Consider the following 24487-nt stretch of genomic DNA (forward strand, 5'->3'; position numbering starts at 1 on the left):
ACTCATTGAGACGGTGATTAAGCGTAGTGCCACCAACTCCATCCATTTGTTATCTTAGGAACTATTTTGCATCGGAGATTGTCAGAACTTTTTTCGTTGCCTTCTGCTATTGTACACTCCCTTTTTCAATTCCTGCTGCTATTCCGATATCGCCTTCAATGTTGGAACTCTTTATATCGATATTGCACCAACAGTGAATGTTCAATCACTCGGGATTTGTTTTCTTTGGCTACGCCTCCCAATCGTTTTTTTGCTACTTTCATCTAGGTAAAAGGGGATTGAGTCATTTGTCTTAGTATCCATTCTATTTTTAGTTAATTGTTCTCATTCCTTCATGCCCATCCTTACTATTGAATAAATTGCCTTAAGGCTTCAATTTTGCAGCTTGTCACTTTAATATTTGCATGCATAAATCGCCAATTTCTGTTTTGAATTTCCCTCAATCTGGTTGTTTGTCATGAATAAAGTGGTACACAAATGAACATTTGATATCTTAAGTATTTTCGAATCGAATCTGATGTGCTTAAAGTTGCTTTTTTATTTCTGAGGCCTTTTTGTTCGACTGTTATTCCCTGCAATTTTAACATTCTAAATCATGCAAAATTTACGGTGTCAACGGTATTAATCTCTTAGTTTTCTTGACGAAAATTAGATTATTCGTCAGACCCATTCCTTATGCGCGTTTGTTTACATTGGTGCGACTTGATTTTTGATTTTTTTAAATCCTATATTTGTCATGCACTGTTGTACGTCAAGTTTATTTATGCATTCAAAGAAAAGTAGGCTTTCACCATTGTAGCTCTTAAAGCTAAAATCGTTCGCTTTGACACCTTGGAATGCTCCTAAATATTAGCTAACGCCCTTAAAAATTCTTGCTTCAATGAATATTTGATATTCTTGTTGTTTTTAAATCACCCCGAATGTTGTTTGTTAGCTAAGAAATTTAAGAATTTCTTAATTACGATTTATTGGCGTGCCTAGACGACGGCAAAAGCGTTCCGATTCGGTAGCATCCTACAATCTAGCCTCTCACGTCGCAAAGAAATCCAAGTTGGCGGACGTACTATTGGACGGTTAGAACAATGTGGAAGCTGGCATTGAGGCCATTTTCTACTCCTCTCCCTTCACCGACAGAACAACCAATTGGTTTCAACTGAATCGTAAAGTGGACTTAAATCTCGACGCTCTCGCCGCCCGCCCTAATGGCATTAAAATTACTCCTGCTTTCAGCCTCCTTTCCCCGTCTGCAAGACATGATTAGTTGTTACTAACCTGATCCGTTTTGGTCAGTACATCTTTGTTATCCACTTCTGTGTTGTTGACTGCTTGCCTCTGTACTTTGTTGAATTATTTCGAACTGGCCTGAGATGCTCGATTAGTCAGCGTGTAATGATCAGCCTCCTACAAGTCTGGAGTAGTTTTCATGTTTGAAGCTTTGGGTGCTGTTTGTTCATTTAACAACACCATCACCTTGAGAAGTTACGTAAATTCACAGGGCTCTCACGACCTTTCATCCCAAATAACGTCAATGGGGATTGTCTATAATAGTTGGGGTAGAGTAGAATAGATTTGGCTTCTTAAATGGTGGGGCTTCCGCGCCTAGGATGTTCCAAATAGTTTCTATCCGAGTTGACTGTGAAGGGAACATTCAGGAGTCGGTTACAATGGAGAATTTAAGCTTGTGATGATGAGGATGAAAAGCTTTGGAGCATTTCCAGGAACTTCATTTGTTTTGACTTAACCGATATTGGATTCACTTCTGCATTAAACAGTATATATTATTACCTGTGAATGGGCGAAGAGGATGGCTGGGCAAGTATTGGTCGTTGAATATGGTTTCGCTGGTTTGGGATGAACGTTTTTCGTTCTTAGATGAACAATAGAGCTAAGTAGAAAAGTTTGTAGGAAAAATATCCCTACATGTGTTTATCCGTTTTTTTCTAAAAAGCTGAATCTCTTGGTCGCTATTCAAGGGATTTGGCCGATAGTTTCATGAACAGCTTCCAACCTAAAAGCGGAATGAATTTGCTTCTTAAAGATTGTGTTAGAGTCGTCAATACGGTTACCTCCTAGGTCTGATGAATGTTAACAACAAACATCGGCAGCCATGGGTTTTACTGCAAGTCACAACTGTGTGACATTTCACACGTGAAACAATTTTACACTGCAAGCAAATCCGATGATTTTACTGGTTGAGACGTTAAAATACCTTCAGTGGAGTCTATTTATCCTGAATATGAACGTATTTTCCATCCATTTGAAAGTGCTAAGCAAAACACGTTTAGAGTTGGCAAAACTAGGGTCTCTTAATGATAAGACTTTGATAAATACTTAGTGACATTTTCTAGATGAGATTTAACCGTCAAACTTTTCAATTCATACTGCAATCTAGGCTTAGAAATAAGTGTAACCAATTTGCCGCTAAATACACAGACAAAACCGTCCATTACTTTTGTTTTTGACGGGTAACTTCATAACTTGGGACCATAATGAACGTCTTCAGGCACGCAAATTTCTGTTGCTGTAGTATCATTTTCATCCTTCTACTTGCAAAATTCAAGTCTAGACATTTTTGGCATAAATATCTGGTGTTATTCAATTCGTTTATCCAATGTGTCAATAAAGATTAAGATTTTCTTCGTTTAAAATTTCATTTTTAGGTGTGGAGAAGCTGGGAGAAACTTCGTTTCCCTCATCCGCTGGTACGCTGGCTATCTTCACAACCCTCTTCCAATTCAAAAGTCGTCTTAGTTGCCCCACTAACACCTCAACGAGGCCTAACTCCGCCATCGAATCTGTATGCCTCACAGTACAGTGTTAGACTTGTGTCAAATTTTGATATCCCTGATGTGAACAAGAATTCCACAATTCGCCGTGCTGAATATAGTCGCCGTACTGATGCTGTTCGTCATAGTCTCGACGTGAGGCACAATCGCAGCCACCAGCAATCACTTTACGAATTCGCTCTCGTAACCTGTCTAGGCGTCAATTCTAATGCTTCATCTTCGTCTCTACTCCTTGATTTAGCATGTGGCGCCTTTCTACCCTTTGGAGGTTATAGTCTGACAGCAAAACTCCCCTTCAAACTCGGTTTGGATCAGTTGGTACGCCCCATTCCAGGCATCGACTTTGCGCGATGCTCATTGGTAGGCTTGAGGCTACCGCTTCGTGATTCATCAGTAGATTATCTTGTCACCATTTCATTCGCGCAGTGGGTGACGGCGAATGGTGATCCTGGGGTAATCAGCCTCTTTGCGCAAGAATGCGTTCGGGTGCTGGCAAGTAGGGGCGGAGCGGCTGTTTTCCAATTTTATCCTGGAAACAAGGGTGATCTTGATGCAATTTGTGAAGCTCTTGCAGATGCGCATCACTGTGTTCACGGGTGTCGTTTAAGTGCTCGACCTGTTGAAAACAGGGGAATTAAAATATTTGTATACTGTGTAAGGTACTAATGTGAATTCCTTACTGTTTTAACCCATGTTCCTAGAATAATGCGTACTTATTCTGCTTTTTCTAACCGTTACTTTTTTTACTGGCATAAACTTTCGGAGGCAGGAAATGGGATAGAAATGTGGCAAAATATATGCAAATAAATTACTGGAAACACTTCATCTCTCCAATAATTTACCTATGTCTAGGCCTGACAAGCTAATTTGGAAGATCTAGCCCAAACGGAACGATGTAATTTACGAACCAAGGTGAGTGGTTCGTTGCTGGTGGGTGTGAATGCTACACTCTGCATGTCTTTTTTGAAGGCCCTGCCAAAACGCACGAGCCCAAAGTACGAATTAATTACACTAGGTACACAGCCCTCCTTGGGCCGTTTAAATAGATCAAATACTTAGCTACATTCCGTCTCTGCTACTGACTGTAGACGTTTACGGCTTTTAAGTCTTCGTTTGCAATTACCTCATTTTCACACTTTAGTACAACTGCTGCTCACCGTCTTGCTCAACGGTAACTGGACTTATGCGCGGCTCATTTGCATAACAGAGCACATCCGCTACTGCGTGTCGTACCACCACGATGGCCTGCGTTTTCGTGCCTGTGAAATTTAAAGTCCCAGTTTGACTAGAACGCTCTGCGCTGATGCATAGCAGGGTCGCTGGATTATTAGCGCAAGTGTAATGAATGCAATTGCATGACTTCGCGCCAGAACCCAGGTAGTTGAACCTAAAAACTAGATTATCTTCTGCATGAACTCTTCTCTCAGAGCCTTATCCTTAGTTTTTCCTTCGATGTGAAAAATACTGAATTCCGTGAGGAATGATAAATTTTGTAGGTTAGGATGGCTTAACCGATCACTTGTTGTGGACCGCAATGTGAGGGCTCGCTGCTTTAGTGCTGCACACCGAGTACACTTTATACCCTAACTGTTATATATAAGAATTTTCCCCATAAAAGTTGATTTAAGAAATAAGGCATAATTTGGAGTTGCTTCTTCGGGTTAAGTCTAGCATCCCCTTCTTCTATCCATTTTTTACGCATTTCTACGCTCTCTTATCATTTATCCGGATTGCCTTCCACCTCTCTTGTAACTCAGATGCTTGTAAACATCATAACCACTTTCAAAGTTGTATAATCCGGTCTATGCAATGCAAATGGGTTTGAACTGGTTACTGAAAGCCACTGGGACTTCGATTGCAACATTGGTGGGTTACACTATTTAAACAGGCGCAATTTTTGTGGTATTTGGGCGCGGCAGCTGGGCAACAAATTCAAGAGTTGTAACTTTAATGACTTGAGTCTGCCGCTGCAGCGCCTAAGTCTTCCTCGAAGTTATTATTGCCATGAATGGGTCTGGATGGTGAGTTATTACCAGAAGCTCAATTATCCGAAAGCCATGGCATCAAAGCATTGACCGAAGCTGCTAATACCCATGAGCTCGCATTTTTAAGCAAATATTTTAAACAAACAACCCTTTCTTACGTCGTCCTTATGAGGTAGCTGCTGATGTTAATCGTGAGTTGCCCACTCGAACAGTTAGCTTATTTCCCCCATATTACTACCAGAAGAAAGCGAAAGGTAAGTTATTCACCCTACATGTGAAATTTTTGTAATAGATTTATCCTAAAAAGCCACTTTAAAAGAGAAGGTTGAAAGGCAAAAAAGATAGTGTTTTTACTTCCACGGACATTCAAAGAACCGTCGAAATAGTGTCAAAGTACCGTCAAGGCAATCTAGCTTTTTATAATTAACGACCTTACATCACATAATTAAAAGGAAAGAGGAAGAATACACCATTTCTTTAATTTTATACTTTTCGTTGATTTAAGGTGCTTCTCTTGTATTGAATTCAAAAGTAACCGAGGCATTTAAAACCTTGAATTGGGTAGAAAACTTGTTTATTGCTCCGAATAAAAAGGAGGATAATGAGTATAATTTGTGCATTCCCTGGGCACCTGATAGAGACAAGTAAATTCTCCACAACCCTTCGTTAAAACAAATGGGAATTGCTATTGTTCATGACTAGAAATGGAGTCATTCGCTCTTACTAAAAATCTCCATTTCCCATTCCTGTCAAACTAAGAACAAATAAGCAAGTTGCACCAATGTTTTGTCTCTCCATTCAATAGACATTGGAGACAAAGCATTCAAGTCAAGTCGGCTTCCTGAACCTTACAACAGGAAGTAACACATTCTGATAAACGGATATTATATTTAGTATTTCACACAATTCTCATTGTTTAACTAGGGCGCCTTATCCTAGACTTTCGCCTTGTCATCAGTGCCAGCGAACCCAGATCAGATTTCATCTGCCTACATTCTGAACCAAGAATTGATTGCAGGCCCGAAATCTGAATCGTGATGAAGTCTCATGCCACATTTGGCAACAGATTCAACGAATTGACACCCTGGATCCCGAGGATGATATGGGCTGGACTCTGCGATTCTGTATCAGTGTGCATCAATTTGTCTTAAGTTTGCTCAAATTTTGCCTGCATAAGTTTCATTTGTTTTGGCTAGTTCTTGAGTAATGGTTCAGGCTCTGAGGAGCCCATGATCTGAATATTGCATCAGCAAATGTTGCGAATTGGCGCCTTTTTACTTTTAAAAATGTCCAATGCTCGTGGATGACTTAATTTATAGTTTTCACGAAAGAATTTGTCCATTGTGCCGTTGGTTGTGCACAGGAATGACTACTTAGGTTGTAGGCCAGAATTATCGCTGATGTATAGACATATACGCAGCCGTTCTTGACATGTTTGCACGAATCCTGCGTCATACTGCTGAGCAGTTGAGCGTCTTAGCACTGTACCACCCCGCTGGACGTCTTCTGTGAATGTGCGAGTGTGCGAGTCGCACGCTTCCATTTATTACCACACGGAACTACTTGCACGCAATACCAAATTTGTTTGTTACCTTGATTGGCAATATCGCAAATTTTACGGAGAAAAATAGTTAAATATTAAAATGATTCCAAGTTTTGACTGAGGTGAGTAAAATGACAGTACAAGTTGATTTTAAATAGGACTGAACCATTTGCTCATTGGTTAATTTCAATGTCCTTTGCTTGTTTTAAATAGGTAAAATTACATGTACAATTATGAAATATCTAGTTAGCCGCTGAACCCATTAATCGAAGTTATTGTTTGGGTTACATGAATCAGAAACTGCAACATTGCAATTTTTTCCTGTGCACTTGCAAGCTCAGATATGTCTTCTGAATATGTAATGCTACATTCCTCGTTTATGATAGAAATCCACTCAAACTCAAATGAGGCAATTTTAAATAAATTATTTTATCTAAATTCGTCTGCTAATGGTTTTCCGCACTTCAAAGGAAGGAGTAGAATATTTTAACCATGTGATACAAATTGAGTAACCGAAATTTTTGTTGCTGGATAAGAACGAGCAACAAAATAATCTTGCTTTCACTATCAAAAAGTCATCGCGATGTATTCTTGATAGATTGTTCTATACCCAACCTGAGGGGACTTCATACAGATGCGTGCGAAAAAGCAAAACATCTCTGCCATTGTCTTCCCTATTTTCAGTCATAAAATAAAAGCATAACAGGACAAAATCGGTGGCACACGGCACAAACTGCGCAATTCTAGCCGGAATTTTATTTAATGGTTATTTGTTCTATCCTTCATTTGGCAACAGTGACTTGATTAATATTCTGGAACAATTTTTTAACATTCGAGAAGTGTTCTATCCCAGTCGGATGGATTTTGGCCACGATTGGGAAATCGTAGCTGAATGCGAAGGCACCGCGACAACTACTTGCTTTTAGAGGGTGATCGCGGACATGCAAATAACTGGAAAACGTGGGTGAATAAAGGAAAAATTCTACTTTCTAATTAATCCAGAAAGTTTTGTGTAACCAGAAGTCATGTTTTTAAGAGGTCTGACGGAATATTCAACAGTTTAAGAGCCAATAAGGCAAATTGCACAAGAAAGCCTGCCTTGCCTCAACTACGGTTCTCGAAATTGCATAATTCCCTTGACAGCGTTAAAAAAGGGTGAGATGTGCATAAGTTGTGGCGTTCCACGAGAATAAACCTTAGAGGAATGAAAATATGCAAATAACTAAGTCTTTCCTGTTCAGGATGAATTGTATTTTTGCTTGTAAACTTCATTCATTATTAAAATAATGTAGTCTGCCTGTTCCTTACAGGTCACATACTACTTAAGTGCTTAAATTTTTCCTTTTTCGGATGGCTTTAATTAGACGTACTGGTTGTTGTGACCGTAAATAAGTAGTGATGGGTCAAAATTACAAGAGAAATTGGGACCTTGTCATGACCAAATCCATCATATATTTTCTCCACAAAACGCAAATAAATACTCGCTAGTTGTGTACAGGCGGTCTTTTATTATGTTTTTTTTTTGTCACCGCCTCTACTTGTCCCTCCCCATCCGTTTTAAAATATGTTTGCGTAACAATAACTGCTAGCGGATCACTAACTATTCGTTCAGACAAGCAGGCTCTGTTTATTTTGCAGCCATTTGAAATAGAGCGTTTGCCATCCTACAAAGATCTTTTGACAAGGTTTGTTTGAATGGTAAAGTATATTATGTTGAAACCGCACCAAAAAGACATTTTCTTACAATATTTTGGAATTTAAATTGCCTTTTAAAACTCCATTAAACAAGGATTTGGCTGAATTGTACCTATCTACCAACATTTTATACTGTGTATTTAATGGTTAAATTTCACTGGAAAGTGTTGAGTCTTTTCCGCTTCACCTGTAGGTAAAATGATATTAATTTTTTACTATTTCCTGTGGAAAGTGAAGTGCTAATAAAGGGGATAGGTGAAATAGCAAATTGTCTAGAATCATCATGACGGATAGAATTTGCAGTTTCTTCCCAGAACAAACTAAAATAAACGAAATTGCCTGTTTCCCCCATATGGTATTGTGTCTGCCTTCTACGATAGAGAAGATCACTTTGGATACGGATTTATGCAATGTTCAATGTTGTTTTTTTATGTCCTCCCAGCTGGATATAAACCCTTCAAGGCCTTCTTAAACACTTTTCTTAATCAGACTTTTCCTTTAACCAGACACGTCCGCCCTACAAATTGGACTTCTATGACAATGGTGAGGTAGAAGTACAGGAAATACATTTGCAATTCCCAACCGTCAGTTTCACTTATCATGTGCGCACTGAGGAGGTAATCAAAAAGTTGTTAATAAAGGAGGTCAATTTACTCAAATTTAAAGTGATTTTTTTCATTACATTTTGAATTCTCAAGCAGTGAAGACGGCCATACATCCTAGAATGCATTTCATAATAAAAATAAACACCTCAACAGTTTAAGACTATATTTTGTCAAAAAATGCCTATCCTTACCTTCTTGTTAATGTAAATTTTTGTACTGATAGTAGCAAATAAAATAATAAAACTAATATTGGATCACAGCTATTCACGACTGATTAATGTACATGTTACCAAGAAAAGATTCCCCCAATTATCAACCATAATAAGTTAAAACTTAAAACTTCATAAAATTTAAGCTTGGTTCGCCACTAAAAGTAGATCTCTTTGCGTTCGCTGCGTCTATCTTAAACAGCACCTTAATACCTACTTGAAAACAGGTTGTTCATATATTTCAAATATTTTATGCTAGTTTGGAAAGATTCTTGGATGTCTGTAGGCGATTTTCCACTTTACTGTTAAACCGAACATTGTTGCCACCAGCACGCATCCAGGCGACACTGATAGTTGCGCATTGCGACACAAAACGTGTCTGTAAACCTACACTTTCCGCGAACCAATCAGCGTCATACAGTGGGAGTAGTGCTCAGGGTTTACCAATTAGATGATAGGCCATGTGGAGCCAGCCGCAGCTTCCCAAACCTCCCACCATGGAAATCCGCGGGTATCGCAAAGGATGACCGACCGGAGGCAATCGGTGGCGCCTAGCACCTCCTTCCGATGGCGTTCACGCACCATGACAACCGAGGACGAGGAGAATCTTCGTGAACAGACGAGTCCTAGAGACCAGGGAATGTTCCCAGGCGCTTTTCATACTGCCAGTGTAGCTACTAATCACCTGCGCCGGATGACGAAGATGTTTAGCATTGACAAGACTCGGCAGGTGATTCGTGTTGCCCTGGAAGACAGTGATCATGTGGAATACGTTCGGTTGGCCTGTGAACATGAGGAGCTCATAAAAGAGATGAAACAGTTGAGGGGATTTGTGATAGAACTCTGTGAACGCTATGAGGCTACAAGATCGTTGGATCCGTTGCGACGGTACAAACGAATGCAGTCGATGGCAAAGACCATTGTACTGCAGTTACGAGTCAATGATCCCACAGCCGCCTTGTCTGCAGCTTGCACTGCTGCTAGTGACAGTGGGTATGAGACCTTTGATCCGAGCACAGCTGGTGCTGGTGGTCTAATTGTGGGAGATGTTCTTCAATCATCTGTAAAGCAGAAAGAGATGAAACTGAAACACGAAAAAATGGCTCATGGTATGTTTTCGTTTTGATAGCATGATGCATTCTCATAGGATTCTTACTGCTATAATGGAAATGTACGATATGCTAAACCTTTTAGCGAATTCGGTAAAAGTGTCTGCATAGTTCCTTTAGATTAGATAAATTTGATTGAGTGTTTTGCAACGCATCCATCGAGTCATGACAATCAATTTTTATCTAAGATTAAGTTGATAAGTTAATGTCTTACGTGGATAAAGGGTAATAATACGACTTTTGAATGCACTTAGCAAGGTAGTACTTAAAATAGTAATATTTTGATTAAGCGAGAGAGACTTATTCCAAACTAAGGTTTAAATTTAATTGCAGGCAACGTATGGTACTCAGGATTAATATTTTTAAAGTGAAAACACATTAATTATGACATCCTCGGACAAGTTGCACTTAATCAGCATCTAACCTCAGATTTACTAAACAAGAAAACGTGCAAATTGACGGTCACGACAAGTTTTCCATGCAAAAATTACTGAGAACCGTTAGTTTAAATAAGGTGTCAAAATAAAGAGATGAGGTATTTTATTTATCCGCAGATGGACCAAGATACGGGAGGAGGTTGCAATCTGTAATTTGGTACTAAGTCTCGATTTTCTTTTAGCAAATGAACAAGATATTGACATCGCTATGCTTCCTCATAGGCCACTTTTCTATTTTAAAGTTATGGAGGATTCGTACCACCTTGGACGTTCATAACTTGACAATTAATATCATGGCAGTTCAAAAGACCATTTGCTTAAAAAAACTTGCAGTTCATTAAAAATGGCCCGTACGTAGAACAAGACATCACCGAGGAAAAAAAAACAACATCGTCACTCTTAAGAAAACTTGTCAGTCGTACTGCACGTACAGCGTCTCTCAAATAAATATTTGCATTGGAATGAGTTTTTCGTCTTAAACAACAAATTTACTCAAAGTATCTGGTTGTAATTGGGAAATTTTTTGATTGATAGGTCTAGCCAACTGGCAACTCAAGAGTCACCTTGATCTTCACAATGGTACACTCTCTTTGTTTAGCTAAATATGACAGGTTGCAAAGTGTAAGGCAATAAATTAGGTTATTTTAGACTCTGGATTTACCATTGTGGATGCCATAATTACGTAAAAATACTTTCGTATTATGTTCATGGTACGGTCGAGGCATATTGTGCGGGAAGATATGATATTACACAATGCAGATTTTCTATATTTTAGAAAAAATACTAAAAAGGCCTCTTTTGCGGTTTCCTAGAGAAGCTAAACTTATGAATTTTAATCAGCGGGGAGCTTATCCCCCTGTATTCTATTCTTTATCTCAAATGGGGTGTAAAGTGGACTTAAGACAGCCGTTGCTATTCACCAAGAGTTATGTTAGCGCAAGAACGTCCCATTTCCTGTGCTTGCACCACTGTTTTACTCTTTTATTAGTTACTTTTCTCATTTCCACTGAAATGTTTGGTGGTATGTACAAATAAGAGTAGCTGAATGTGGTGAATGCATTACCGGTCACCTGAATGGTCTTTGTAGGAAAATGCGATGCGTGTGAAAGCAGTACATTGTAAAAGAGAAAAGTGAACTTAATGTTTGAAGGTGCCCCAAGTCTTCCCCGAAGTCATAATAAGCCAGAGTAGTAGTACAGAGCATATATTACTAACATGCATAAGGTCTGGGGGCTACTAGATTGCCCATTTTAGCCACAGTTATGCAAGCCATCAAATCGTCCCATTGGCTTGGTCATCTCTTTTGCGTTTAAAGGGAAAACCGCCAAACATTCAAGAGATAGAGTCGGATTTTAGCTTTCAAAGCTTGCTAACAAAATCGGTTGGTAGGTTTTATTTTAACAAATTAATTTTTAGACTGTTGAAGTGATTTCTATTATTAACGAACCATTTTTTTTGGAATTCCATGTCGGTTCTTTAATCTTTTCCACCCTGGTCTAGCCGTTTTTCTCTAAGATTATATTAATGAATAAACTATCAAAATGAAATATTTTAGCATGTTTTTAAAAGGTGGTTTATCCAAGATACAGTCGATGTCAAATGTTTAAATGAGGCATTTCATTTTATATAATTCACAGTTTACTCGACTTTCAGTTAAAACTAAGCAAGTCTTTCTTGGCGTGCACTCCTGCTAGACATCTGAGAATGTTTCATTAAGAGGAGAACTGCCAAAGCCCGGATAGGAATTTTGCATGAAATTTTAAGAAACGTCGTACCAAATGGCAGGATGGACAGTATACTTAAAAGTTGTATCAATTCTCTTATCCACGATGAGAAAGGAAATATGAATTTTGCAGAAAAAATACTCTTATTTCTAAAGAGCTAAATTATTTTAAAGGATGCCTGAATGAAGCGAGCAAAATGTCCTTCAAAAAATGATACCTGTTTAGCCAGCTGGAGTCGGCCAAAACTGCGCATACCTGTGGGTGATGGCTTGTTATTGCGTGAGAATTAAACATCCCTCCAGGCAACTTCAAAAACAATTTTGCTCTGCAAAATCTTCTCTTCCGCTATTTACTTTTTTTCTGATTGGCAGAGTGGTCTGCATTGAGGATGGGTTTAATATCTACGTATCAAAATCAAAAAAAGGCTAGCAAAAATATTTCCTCAAAAGAGGATTTCAGGGAAAAAAAGGAAAATTCGATTCAGACATCATGTCTTACCCTTATTATTAGTACCCTGGATCTGTGAAAAGTACAGAGGGATGTAACAAATGTGCGCATTTTTTTCTCAACTTTAAATAAAACCCATTCTCCATTTACTGTCGCCCAAGAACGATGCAGAGGGTGGGAAGTAGACTTTACCGGAATTAAGATTTTAGAAAAAAACTGAGTAAATTTTCTTTTTGCTTGCACTTAGGCTTGAGCAAATGGGGTGATGTTAAGTTTGTTTCCTCCAACACTCTACTCAAGCACTTTTCCGGAACAGAAATGAAATATATTCTACGCGGATATGTAGAAAACACGCTCTGAATCAAAATATCACGTTTTTTTGACGATGGCGTGATTAAAATCTTACGCCTTTTCCAAAATACATGCGTGGAATGAATGTTACATTAATTTTACAATCGCTACGTTTTGCTTCGGAGCGTCGAATAGGAGAAAAAAAAATGGTATTGTCAAGTTCATCGACTGTTTACTTAGGTAGATAGGTGCGAAGGAGTAGCCAAGCTTACGAGGCATGTCATATCTTGGCGATTAAATAAGGTAAGTATATCATTATACGGAAACAACTACCGAATCCACGACTTTTCTGTTTTAACTGCTTGCGAAACTATTCCTTACTTGAGAAAAATTAAGAAACAATTATTTTAAAAAGAAAATCCCTTCTTTTGACGTATAAGATAGAAACTAAGGATTACGGAAAATGTTCTAGATTTATACCTTTGTTTATGTTTATTAGGGCAACATTTTGAAGAAAAATAGGCTTAAAATCGTGTTTTCACAAAACCAATGTGGCCCTTTGATTGTTCTTTGTAGCACTATCAAGCGAACAACTGCAGAACGATATATCAAAATTTCACTCAGAGAACAAAAAACTGCGCTGTCGCATAGACGCCATCACGGAGGCGATTAACAATGTTGATGTTATGTACAACGCTACAAAGACGGAGCCCTTTGTGAAACGCTATGCAATTCTCAAAGAGGTGATCAAAGATGTTCGAAAATTTGCTGACGCCAATGCCGACTACGCATAATGCAATCATATTTCTACACATCTTCATCTCAAACCTTGTTTCATAAAACATCCTAACGATTTTCGATCCTCTAGGTTCTCTCTGTGTTTTCATCTAAACAATTACCTACTTTATGATTAAGTATAAAAGTATTTTCAAAGTAGGCCGGCTTTTTTGGGTTGTACAAGAAGTTAGAAAGCTAGACTCAGTAATTCGTCTTTAATATCCGCGCTTTGGTTTGAGGTAGACAGGGTTTCAGTTGATGGTGTGTTGGTGGTTTTCACAAGTTTCACCCCTACTGGGTGTAATGCCCATGTGAATAGAAGAGATATGTTAGGACCCTTCTGTTTTTCTGTTGCTCGGGTCTTCAAATTTCTATTATTATTAAGTCATGCATGTCTTTTAAGGAAGTGGTAGGGTAGATGGATGCATGAAAGGTTTTTAATTAACAACTCAAGACTGGATGATTTTCTGGAAAAAAAACTAAATGTTATTGTTGCATATTTCCAAGGTTTTATGTAAAATCGTAAAAAATACCGGGGGCATGGGGGCTTGTAGAGAACAGTATAAACGTGAGCCATATTTGATGTGGTTAAAGTACAAAATCCAGCTTGGTAAGTAACTTTCGGGGAGTAGCATCGTCCCCCAGTACTGGCATTTGCCGCACTTCCACTCCTGTTAGCCAGCCCCTTTAACATCAACTCCTAGTCATGAGAGCATTAAATTAAGCAAACCAACGTATTTATTTCATAAACATATTGCAATTTCTAATCGACGATATTTAATGCAAAGATCCCGTTCATTACGAGTGTTTCAAACTACCCGTTACCATGGTGTCAGAGGAAATTAAACCACTATATCAGATATTTTATAGTTTTAATAGGGCACCAAATAGCATTAATTTTTTCAGTTGATCAGATACTGCTATAAAAGTACGGAGAAAGGAATTATCCTTAGACCCAGATCATTCTACCTCCATTTTATTACTTTTACTCAAGTAATCTCCTTGTGACCCAATTTGAAGAAACCAGTAATTAAAAGAAACACTGAATGTATGGCGTAAATGTATACAATCCACACCCAAATAATGAAGTCGGGATGTGGTATACGTAACTTTGTTAACAAAGAAAAAAAATAAGCTTAATCCTTTTGAAGTTTTATTTGTATTCCATGTCGCCATTTAAAAAATAAACTGGATGTAAGTTATCCGATAGTGTAGACCCTACTTGATGCTTACCTTCTAATTTAAATGAAGAAATAGTAATGTTAGAAACCTTTTATTCTTTCTTCATTTGGTCTGCCATTTTATGGTCACTGTTCCCCATGGGAATGGAGTGCGACACAAGGCGTCAAATTTTGATTAAACTACCTGTTTCTGTGGCATTGGCGACTACCTTAGAAACCCATCGGTTGCCATCTTGAATGATGGAATTACAAAAACAAATCAAATAGTAAAGAGTCAAATGGTGACATTTTAACAATGTGGTTTGTAACTACACCATTTTAGGTAGAAAATAAGCTTTGGGGTATCAAGAATGCATTTTATTTATGATGATATTAAAAATGACAAAAATATTTTATAGAAGGATGATGCCTGTCGTCCCCATGGGAATCAGTGACTTCCATCCAGCCACGTGGTCGGTGGTCTGACTGCTTGTCGCCTGGAGAGTGTAACCAAGCAAACGCGCTGCCTACACTCCAGCATGGACCTCGACCCAGCTATCAACACATGCCTTTGTGCAATGAAATAATTAAAAAAAAACTTAGGTCTGGTTTCTTCTAATCAACTGCTATTCTACAAGGATTTCTCATTCGCATAATCAAATTGTAAATTTTCTGTAAACATGGTGGGAAGTTCGAAAAAACTGAAAAATTTTTCATGCTAAATTTATAATGAAACCAAGAGATTCAAATTTTGGTTCCGATGGATCCTATTAGCATCTTTATTTTAAGTTGATTTTTTACATGAAAATTATAGTTAAGGCATTTTTGGCGGTTATCAGGTCATCAGACAGTCGCGTTGGCCTACACCATGGACGACTCACATATGACTAGGCGCCTGAAGCACAACCACGACCTAGACACTAGACACCCGATCAGATAAATAAACCACTCTTGCACACTTCCTGTACGCTTCGACTAGACACCGTCAGCATGTACTGCACCTAATGTACGCAGAACTCATAAAAGTTATTTCTGAAACGCGCCTTCTTCGTTGCTTATGGTAGCCAGCATGTATGCTTCCTTTGCGAGAACAAGAATACTAGTGAAATTTCAGTGAAATCCAAATGGCAAATTTACTAAATCTGTCTCCCACTCAAAGGCGTGGTGAATGCGCTTTTAACTGAAAAATTGAGAAAATATTAAATATTTACTTACCTACCGCGACCCTGTTCGTGACTTCAAGCTGTATTCTCATGAGCGTTTTATTTAAGACTGGCTATTTGCAGCGGGCGCATTGGTGGATGGTACAATTTAAGTTACCAATTTAACGCCAAGCAACAGACACTAAATTAATGCAATCACAATTACATGTGACTAGTTTTCTGACATCTTTTAAAAGTTTACTCCCTCTATTTGAACCACCTTTTAGTAAATTAAAAATTGTACGAAATCGTAAAAATTGATGATAACTAACCGTAGCGGAAATAGTTAATGTTTTATGATTTGAAGATACATTTTGTATGATGACTTGACATTTCTGAAAGTCAAAGGCAGAGCCTCCTCAGATTTAGCTCTCCACATCAAAAGTCTTCCCCAAGTTATGGTTAGGTTTGGTGACCAGTGGAGAGGAACGCAACTGCGACTCAGTTGAACCGAATTCGCTTACTGAAACCAGCAATGTAGTATTTCGAGTTCATCGCTGAAAGTCTGATAAGGTAAATCGGCATAAGGGGATGTAAATTTGTAGGGTGCAAAAGGTCTGGAAGGCTATAATCAAGGTCCGAGTGGCTTTTCGGCAAAACGGACCCAAAACACGCTGAAAATAAAGGGCTTATGTATTTAAGTCAAATGCACAGATTAACGCATAAAATCATTACAGATATTCATCACTCCTTCTCCACCCATTGTACTCAAACATGAGACGCATGCAAACCTCATGAGGTCAGTTACGTAAATAAGTCAAATAAGCTAATGGCTTTTTAACTAGAAGGAATTGTTTACCCTGCTATCTCTACAGTAAGTCGACATCGGTTTGGCACTACTTTGTAAATTGATTCACTCTTAATTAATACCTTCTGAAATCCTATCTATATTTCTTTGTTATTTAATGTCATTTAGTAGTCTAATTGGTTTGAGCAGGTGTACGTTGTTGCACATACTCTTAACCGACAGGTATTTAGTTAACCAGTTTAGGCTGAACATTGTGGTAAGGATTAAATGACAGTACCGTCGGATTTCCGTCGGAACACGAAGCATTGCCAATGCCACCAGTCGTCCACCCCTTCCATCCTTTTACCACAAAACTACATTCAGACTCACACGTCTCTTAAAGTCTTTGTGGTGGTCAGAACCCCAAACTGCCTTGTGTATGCGATGAATGCGAGAAGAAGTTGTTCACTTATAGTAGATCAAAAAGCACTTACCCTTCATTGCGCATAGTCAGGACTATTGAAAATTCAGTAAAGAGGTCTTTCTTTATTCTTATAAACAAAACGAAAAGCTGAACATCATAGCTAACCATAAAACTTACCATATGCATGGGAGAAATGTAGGCAAAATACTTTTCCATACTTAATTCTTGTTTCTACTGGCATTTCTTCGTCAAGTGATTGTCGCCCTTCATGTTATTTGCAGTGGAACATCACACGACTAATTTGGAAAATAAGATGATGGCAAGGTGGTGAGGGGTAGGTTCATCCGTTTTCAGAGCAAAAACTTTTAAAGGAAGCAATGATTTTTAGCTTAATTTGCTTGGGGAGGTTTGTTTACAGCTATCCGATTATTGTTAAACAAGTTATTCGTATATATACATATATATTAATGGCACTGGTTTTTCATGTTTATTTACGATGGCTTAATAACCTCGCCCATCTCCAGCCATATACTTATGATTAGCATTCCATGGTGGTGCGTAAAGCTGAAAATCAAGTCTGGCAATTTCAAAATCAGTTCGTAATGGATAAACCACTTTGGCTTAGGTCTTCGGTTCAAATAATGAAATAATAACAAAGTCAAAGTAGAAAAATTCAGCAGAGGAGTGGATTCCACTTAAATTACAGGTGCTATAATCGTGTTCAGTCTATTTTTATCTGAACTACATCTTTCAGGAATTTCTCCACAAATCATCGGAATAAAATTGCGAAATCGGAAGGACGATGAATTTCAATAAAGTGAATAAAGATAACCTGAATATAGCTTTTTCTGCAAAGTGAAGTGCATCCAGAAGGATAGATTGAAAGGGAAGTACAAAATCTACTAATATTAGTTTAAAAGCAGCACAATGAAGGGATGACTATGCCTTGAGACTACAAAATTAGTCTCTACATTGACAGAAAAATACTGGGGCTCTCTTTAAGTACAATTTCAATTAGTTGAGGCCTGATCTTGCTGTGCAAAACCTAAAACTAAGGACTAGCCAAAAATCCAGCAGCGCATCACCCCAAAAAACCACCTTCTGTAATGCCTACTTTTAGTAGGCACCCGTCGAATTCAGTGCTATTACTCCTTAAATGAGATTAACTTCCCACCATCAACAATGCAGCATCCTCCGACATCTCTGAAAAGGTAGTAAGTACAAAGGGCTTTTACTGGCACACAGAAGAGATGGCAGATTACAGGCATGAGGAGAACGCCGTAGCATCTAAATGCAATGCAAAAAGACGGAAACTGAAGAAAACCTTTATTCCTTAGAACGGTATTAATTAAATAATTTTCCCACTGAAATAGTATTTGCCAAAAGTTTTACACACTAAATAACTAAAATGTCATTTAAACGACTTTTTAGTTATTTACAATCCTGGAGGCTTATGAACCTTACACTTTTTGAAAGAACCATTTACGCCAATTCGTCCTTCATTATTATTATCGCAGCAATTAGCATCATACTGCTGTGAGATATAAAACTGCTATCATCATCTAAACGATGAAAAATTCACCACTTTGCATTTTACTGTCCCATGGCTGAATTACGGATTAATATCCGCTATGCACATTAAAAATTTAACATTAAATACACGAGATAACATGACGTTTGTAGGCAAAAAAATGTTATTGATGGAACGTTGATAAAGGGGAACACTAAAATTGCAATTCTATTGTCGTTTTATATTTTCATCCTTATTTTTAAATATGAAATTCTCAAAGAAGGCAGTGTAGCTTGCAGTATAACTTTAGTGATAGTTTGTTTTATCCTGTGGGCGTTTGACAAATATACATACTTATTCAGCTGCCTTCAAAAACATAGATATGCAACATTATCTCGTCACGACAACTTTAAGTAAACATTTGACAGCTTCAATATTATTTGAATGCAAATCAATTTAGTCTGTTGAACGAACATAGCTGTCTCGGCAACAAGCCTGCGGAAACTTTCCATGTGCCATCCTGTGTGGCATCGGAACGGGGCAAGATAATCAGAAATAGAACATACTGCTCAGAATTACTCCAAACAAACGCCCCCATTCTGATGGAGAATCAATTTTACATAAATGTAGGTGTTGCATTTAAGGAGAGGACTCCCCATTCCTTATGACGGCCAATTACGTACCCCCATTGGGCAAGTGAAATCCAGATTGACGTGTCCATAGCTATGCTCAAGGCAAGATTTAATGTGAGTAATCATGGTGAAAGAGTTGGTTCACACCTGCATCACCTGGGAAGACAAAGTCGTGGGGAAGGTCACCCAACAATCGGGCGGCACTCAGGCACGTTAGCAAGAGGCAATGACAGTAAGCCGCAAAGACTATCAATTTGTTTTTCCTCATTTCTTCAATGCACGGCATAAGAATGTACCGTACACTTAGCAGAAGCACGGCGCGATTGCAAATCTAGTTTACCAAAAGTGATGTGGTTTAGTGCTCATTGCTTTGCTTCATTTTGGCGAAACAAGTAAACGGGCTTTGATCTACTCGGTTTCTTTTCTGATGGTCGACTGATCAGTACATGTAGAGAAGTCATCTACTTAAGTGCTTTTATCTGCCACTTTGCTCATAATATTATATATCTGGGATGGTTACCACGGTAAATCTTACTGCCACTGTAGGCTTGTATTGCATCAGTTCCACTCAGTCTCGAGCTTACCTTAGATCGTTTACGTACACTTTCATCTCGTCAAGCATGGAAATGTCGTTTTAATGACTAAACTCGTGCTTTAGTGATAAAACTTGTAGGCAAAGGGCCATTTCGTACCATTCGTTAAAACTAAATCCTGCTACAATTCGACGCAGTGCCAAAGGTAATCATAAGCGTGACATGCTAATCGTGTACACAGCATTCTTATTTGAGTAGGTGCAGATCTAATGCTCATTTTATTACGTCTCTGTGTCTTTGAGTTCTCCCCTTAGATGCTGGATTAAAAGAGTCGCATTCACCACGCAATGTTCACATGCAAACACGTCCGGTCCCCGTTGTCCATGCCAGTAACTGCTTGCCCTTTTTACACTCCACAAGGTGTTATTCAACTTGGCAGTATGACCCTATGGCCTCCAAGCCCCTACGCACTTTCACGAAAAGTAGGTATAACATTTTGCCGATTTGGAGAAAACCCAAGGCGCTCTACACTACAGTTGATCCAAATGTGGCTATCGGGGCAGAGTAAAACAGCCTCATCATTGGGGAATTCGCCTCTCTCGGGTGATTAATTAATTATACATAACACAAAATGAGACTTGTCTCCACTTTCTTCCCTCAGCATCCCTTGTCCTGACAGGGCGTCAAAGTACTGAATTGTGCAGCAAGCACTGAAAGAGATGGACACCCTTTTTGCTGCACGGGCAAGGCATGCATATTTTTAATTACATACGACCAGGTTCTTCTGCTTCAGTCTGCAGAGCGTAACTATAAAGGCGTGGCTAAAAATCTCCCTAATCTAGTTGTTTATTCAGTTTGTTAACTAACTGATGATATGTACACCAATATATTGTTATTTTATATTGTTTAAAATTTACTGACTAAAAATTACCTACAAAACATCACCTCTTATTCCATTTGAATTTATTTTACGTAGTACTGCTTTGTAAAAAATTAGTATTTTTACTAATTCTTTATTTACCTCCAAATCATTTTAAAGAAAATGAAAACCTGACAAGTTCATTACTTAATCAACATGTTTTCACTAAGAGATAGAAATTACCAGTATTTCTTCCCAAGAAAGTTGCAGACAAACTTGTGTAAAAAAATTGAATAAATTTAATGCGGACTTGATTGTAAAAATAAAATAAGCGTTGTGAAATTATGCTAACATTTTACTAGACTATGTAACCAGGATTAAGATCTATCCAATTCTCCTCATGAGGCCCAGGCTTCTCTAGTAATGATGGGATGAAAGAGCAACCATCACCCAGAGAAGAAATGCCAGTGAAGCATAAGAGAATGTAGAAGAAGTGAAAGAAGGTCCCTCAGCGCAACTTTGAGTAGTATCGTGTAAGGTGGGTGGATGGTAGGCGTAATTGTTTTAGTTTGAGCAGCTGGTCGAATGCTAGTGAACGGTCTCAAAGAATAAAGCAAGCAAACACGCATTAATTCCTGGCAATGAAATAATATGGAGTGTGTGATGAACGGACCATTTGGAGAAAACCAAAGGTGTATTCATTCACTTAGCAGACTCTGCATTGAAATAGTGGTGAAGCCATTGCTCGTCACAAGTGAGTGAGTAGGCTACTTAAGGTGTACGGCACATTCTTATGCCGTGCATTGAAGAAATGAGAAACAACAAATTGATAGTCTTTGCGACTTACTGTCATTGTCTCTTGCTAACATGCATGAGTGCCACCCAATTGTTGGGTGACCTTCCCCACAACTTTGCCCTTCCAGTTGATGCAGGTGTAAACCAACTCTTTCATCATCATTACTTGCTTACTTTCACTGTAGGTCTTGACATGTCGATCTGGATGTGACTTACCCAATGGGGATACGTAAATGTCTGTCATAAGGAACGGGGATTACCCTTCTTGAATGCAATATGTGCATTTACGCTAAATAGCTTCACCATTAGATTGGAGTAGTTTGTTTGGAGTAATTCTGAGTGGTATGCTCTGTTTCTGCTTATTTTGCCTTGTTCAGATGCCATGCAGGATGGCAGATGGAAAGTTCCTACAGGCTTGTTACCGAGACAGCTATATTCGTTCAACAGACTAATTCGATTCACAAGTGCCGGATTTTAACTAATCTCTTATGAGGTAGAAGATTACTTTTGAATACGAGAAAAATACTGTGTAGTATAGCAATGATTCTTTTATAGGTAAAATGACTTAGAATGATGCATTATTGTAAGTGCGAATGATTGCGTACCATTTGGATATTTGAACATGTTGCACTAGAGTGAGTCGTTGAAGCGGGCTATACCGAACGACCTTGGTCAACTGGAACAACTCTTCCCTTGTAGAGAGCTCCGTAAAGGTTTAGCCAAAAGAATATCAGTAATTATGTAATGATAGAGGTCTAAGGAAGAGTTCATTCAGAATTCTTTGACGCTTCACAGAATCTGTAATGTTTCATTCTGTTAAACACTGCCACTAGCCTTTATCATTATTTAATAAACTGCGCACCAAATCCTTCAGAATCCATAAAGCGTTCACTTTTAAACCGATTCAAAGACTGATTTATTACGAGCCTTAGTTGCTGGATTCTATCACTTACTTTCCTAACTTTTTGCTCTCGGTCAAAAAGAGCAAGTAACTTCCAAGAAAATAAAGTTAAATGGGTGATAGTTGGAAAACTGGTTCTTTGACCTGATCAAATGTAATCTGATCAGCAGTGGCCCACTCCATTCCTTTAACATATTCATTATTAAAAAGTATTCAATTTGATCACATTATATGCCTCACACATATTCTCCACTTTCCAATTTGCAAAAAAATTAACTAATCCAAATAAATAAACAGACTTCTTTGCATCACCTTAAGATAATCATTGTTTGCTCACTAAAGATTGTGTCTGTCTCGCATCCAAATGCCATGAAAGACAAATCTGCCCATTTTCATTAAGGCCTGCTTTCAAAAACTGCCATTTATTTTGATCTCAGTTCAAAAAACCAATGGAGCTATCCGACAGTTTGATATTTGCTGCTTTTATTAGTTGAACCTCAGCCTTCAGTCGCTGAGTTAATTAACTTTTCAACTATTTTATGTTGCTCTATTGAATAATAGGCGATGTAAATGCCTTCATTTAATGATAAGGCGATTTTTCAACTTATTTATTATTAAAATTGCTTTGAAAAGATGACTGGTTAAACGTTGCTAGTCAAAACTTTGATATGGAATAGAATAATCTTGATTTATGCAAAAAATAACACGCGAAAACTACTCATTACCAAAGTTGTCAATTCTTTAATGGAGGGAAAATTAAAGAGGTATAACGCCTCCATGTATAAGTACACATTAAATTTTTACAAACACAATAAAGTAAAGTTCTAAAACCTTTTAAAATTCAGTTACTTGGGCACTCCTAATACGTTTGCTATCAGCCCTGCTCTGCGTCACGTATGCGTGACATTTTTTATCGAGTCATAATAACCGGTTGCAAAAACTCTTATGCTGCAAATAAATTGGTTAAATCGGGAAGTTGCAACAAATTTGGATTTAGGTTTTCCCCTCTTTTAGGTAACAAAAAATTGGTCTGTTCATGAACGCGGAAGTTGATAGTGTGCTCGAACATCAAAACATCTGGCAAGCATTGGCTTACCATTAGGATGGTGGCAGCGAACTTGCCAACTGAATACATGACAAGGATGTACTTTAAATTGACTGTACTAGATTGAATTATTATAATAGTTCAAACTACTCTGTCAACAACTTTTCACACTGGAGTATTTTAATTTAATATATACTACATCATGTGTCTTTGGGGAAGCAATTAAATGAGTAAAACAAGTAGTATTTTCTATGAAGATGATGCAAAATGAGCCACTTTTGCTAAATCAACACTTTATCTTCTCCCAGTTGAGAATCAGTTAAACTCGCCTACACGTTCTCTCTTTTAAGAAGAGATTATGTGGCCCATCTCCTGTCAGATAACGGAAATTTATTCTTTGTGAAAAGCAAAATTATCCAGCTATTTTTTGAGGTAAATGGCTTTCTCAAATTTTAACACCTGCTTATTTAGGTCCTCGTTCCATTCAGCACACAACAGTGGACCATAACTCTGGTAAAAAACTGAAATCCAAAGAGAATAAACTGCAGCATTTTTCCCGCAAAGGTTCTGTGCTACATTTGCATAACTACCCTGGCCTTTGAGTAATGAATGGAGAGCAAAACCATTAACGGATTTATCAGCACCGCCGAATCATTTCAGGGTAGTCTGCTTGGAAAATTTGTCTTTATATTCACTGTGCATTCGCATTTTAAAATTGATAATGCTTGCTACCTTTTGTCTTGGTTTCACCGATCCTGCAATGGGATTCGTTACCTCTGCATTTTCACCACACCACGAATCTTACCTCCTGCATCAGTCGTTTCATTCATTCCATAAAATAGAGGCGAGAAAGTTAACCCCTACCACTGGGATCACCATTGATGCGAGGACGGAGCGTCTACGTTTAAACCATTCGGGTGCATTACTACAGGACAGGTGGGATAGCTGAATATCCCATCATCATTCTACTGCAGAAGTTTGCAGTCATCTGCAGATATCCTCGGGTTCTAATTTCACATTCCCGTTCACAAAAAGCTTCCTTCATCACCCCACGCCGTTCCGCGCTTGTACGCCCCACCGCTGTTGTCCGC

The 24487-nt window shown here is 38.3% G+C and overlaps 3 protein-coding genes across 3 annotated transcripts; 2 read left to right on the forward strand and 1 right to left on the reverse strand. All coding sequences in view use genetic code 11, as the record gives it.

Moving 5' to 3' along the window:
* Nucleotides 1-158: 158 nt before the first annotated feature.
* Nucleotides 159-6283, forward strand: EGR_06807 (hypothetical protein; the record flags this gene model as incomplete). The annotated part of the gene is given in 8 exon segments (XM_024496056.1): nucleotides 159-193; nucleotides 982-1073; nucleotides 2661-2797; nucleotides 2811-3146; nucleotides 3213-3445; nucleotides 4675-4807; nucleotides 5790-5901; nucleotides 6180-6283. 8 exon segments carry the CDS (start codon nucleotides 159-161, stop codon nucleotides 6281-6283), a joined length of 1182 nt encoding a protein of 393 aa, XP_024349476.1.
* Nucleotides 6284-9517: 3234 nt separating this feature from the next.
* Nucleotides 9518-13625, forward strand: EGR_06808 (hypothetical protein; the record flags this gene model as incomplete). Its single annotated transcript, XM_024496057.1, has 2 exons — nucleotides 9518-9932; nucleotides 13408-13625. The coding sequence occupies 2 exons, from the start codon at nucleotides 9518-9520 to the stop codon at nucleotides 13623-13625; spliced, it is 633 nt and encodes a 210-aa protein (XP_024349477.1).
* A 7004-nt stretch (nucleotides 13626-20629) lies between these two features.
* On the reverse strand, nucleotides 20630-24226 carry EGR_06809 (hypothetical protein; the record flags this gene model as incomplete). Its single annotated transcript, XM_024496058.1, has 5 exons — nucleotides 20630-20716; nucleotides 20899-20964; nucleotides 22404-22495; nucleotides 22592-22663; nucleotides 24202-24226. The coding sequence occupies 5 exons, from the start codon at nucleotides 24224-24226 to the stop codon at nucleotides 20630-20632; spliced, it is 342 nt and encodes a 113-aa protein (XP_024349478.1).
* Between the last annotated feature and the right edge of the window lie 261 nt (nucleotides 24227-24487).

Source organism: Echinococcus granulosus (assembly GCF_000524195.1).
Source record: "Echinococcus granulosus chromosome Unknown EG_S00064, whole genome shotgun sequence".
Taxonomy (NCBI): Eukaryota; Metazoa; Platyhelminthes; class Cestoda; order Cyclophyllidea; family Taeniidae; genus Echinococcus; species Echinococcus granulosus.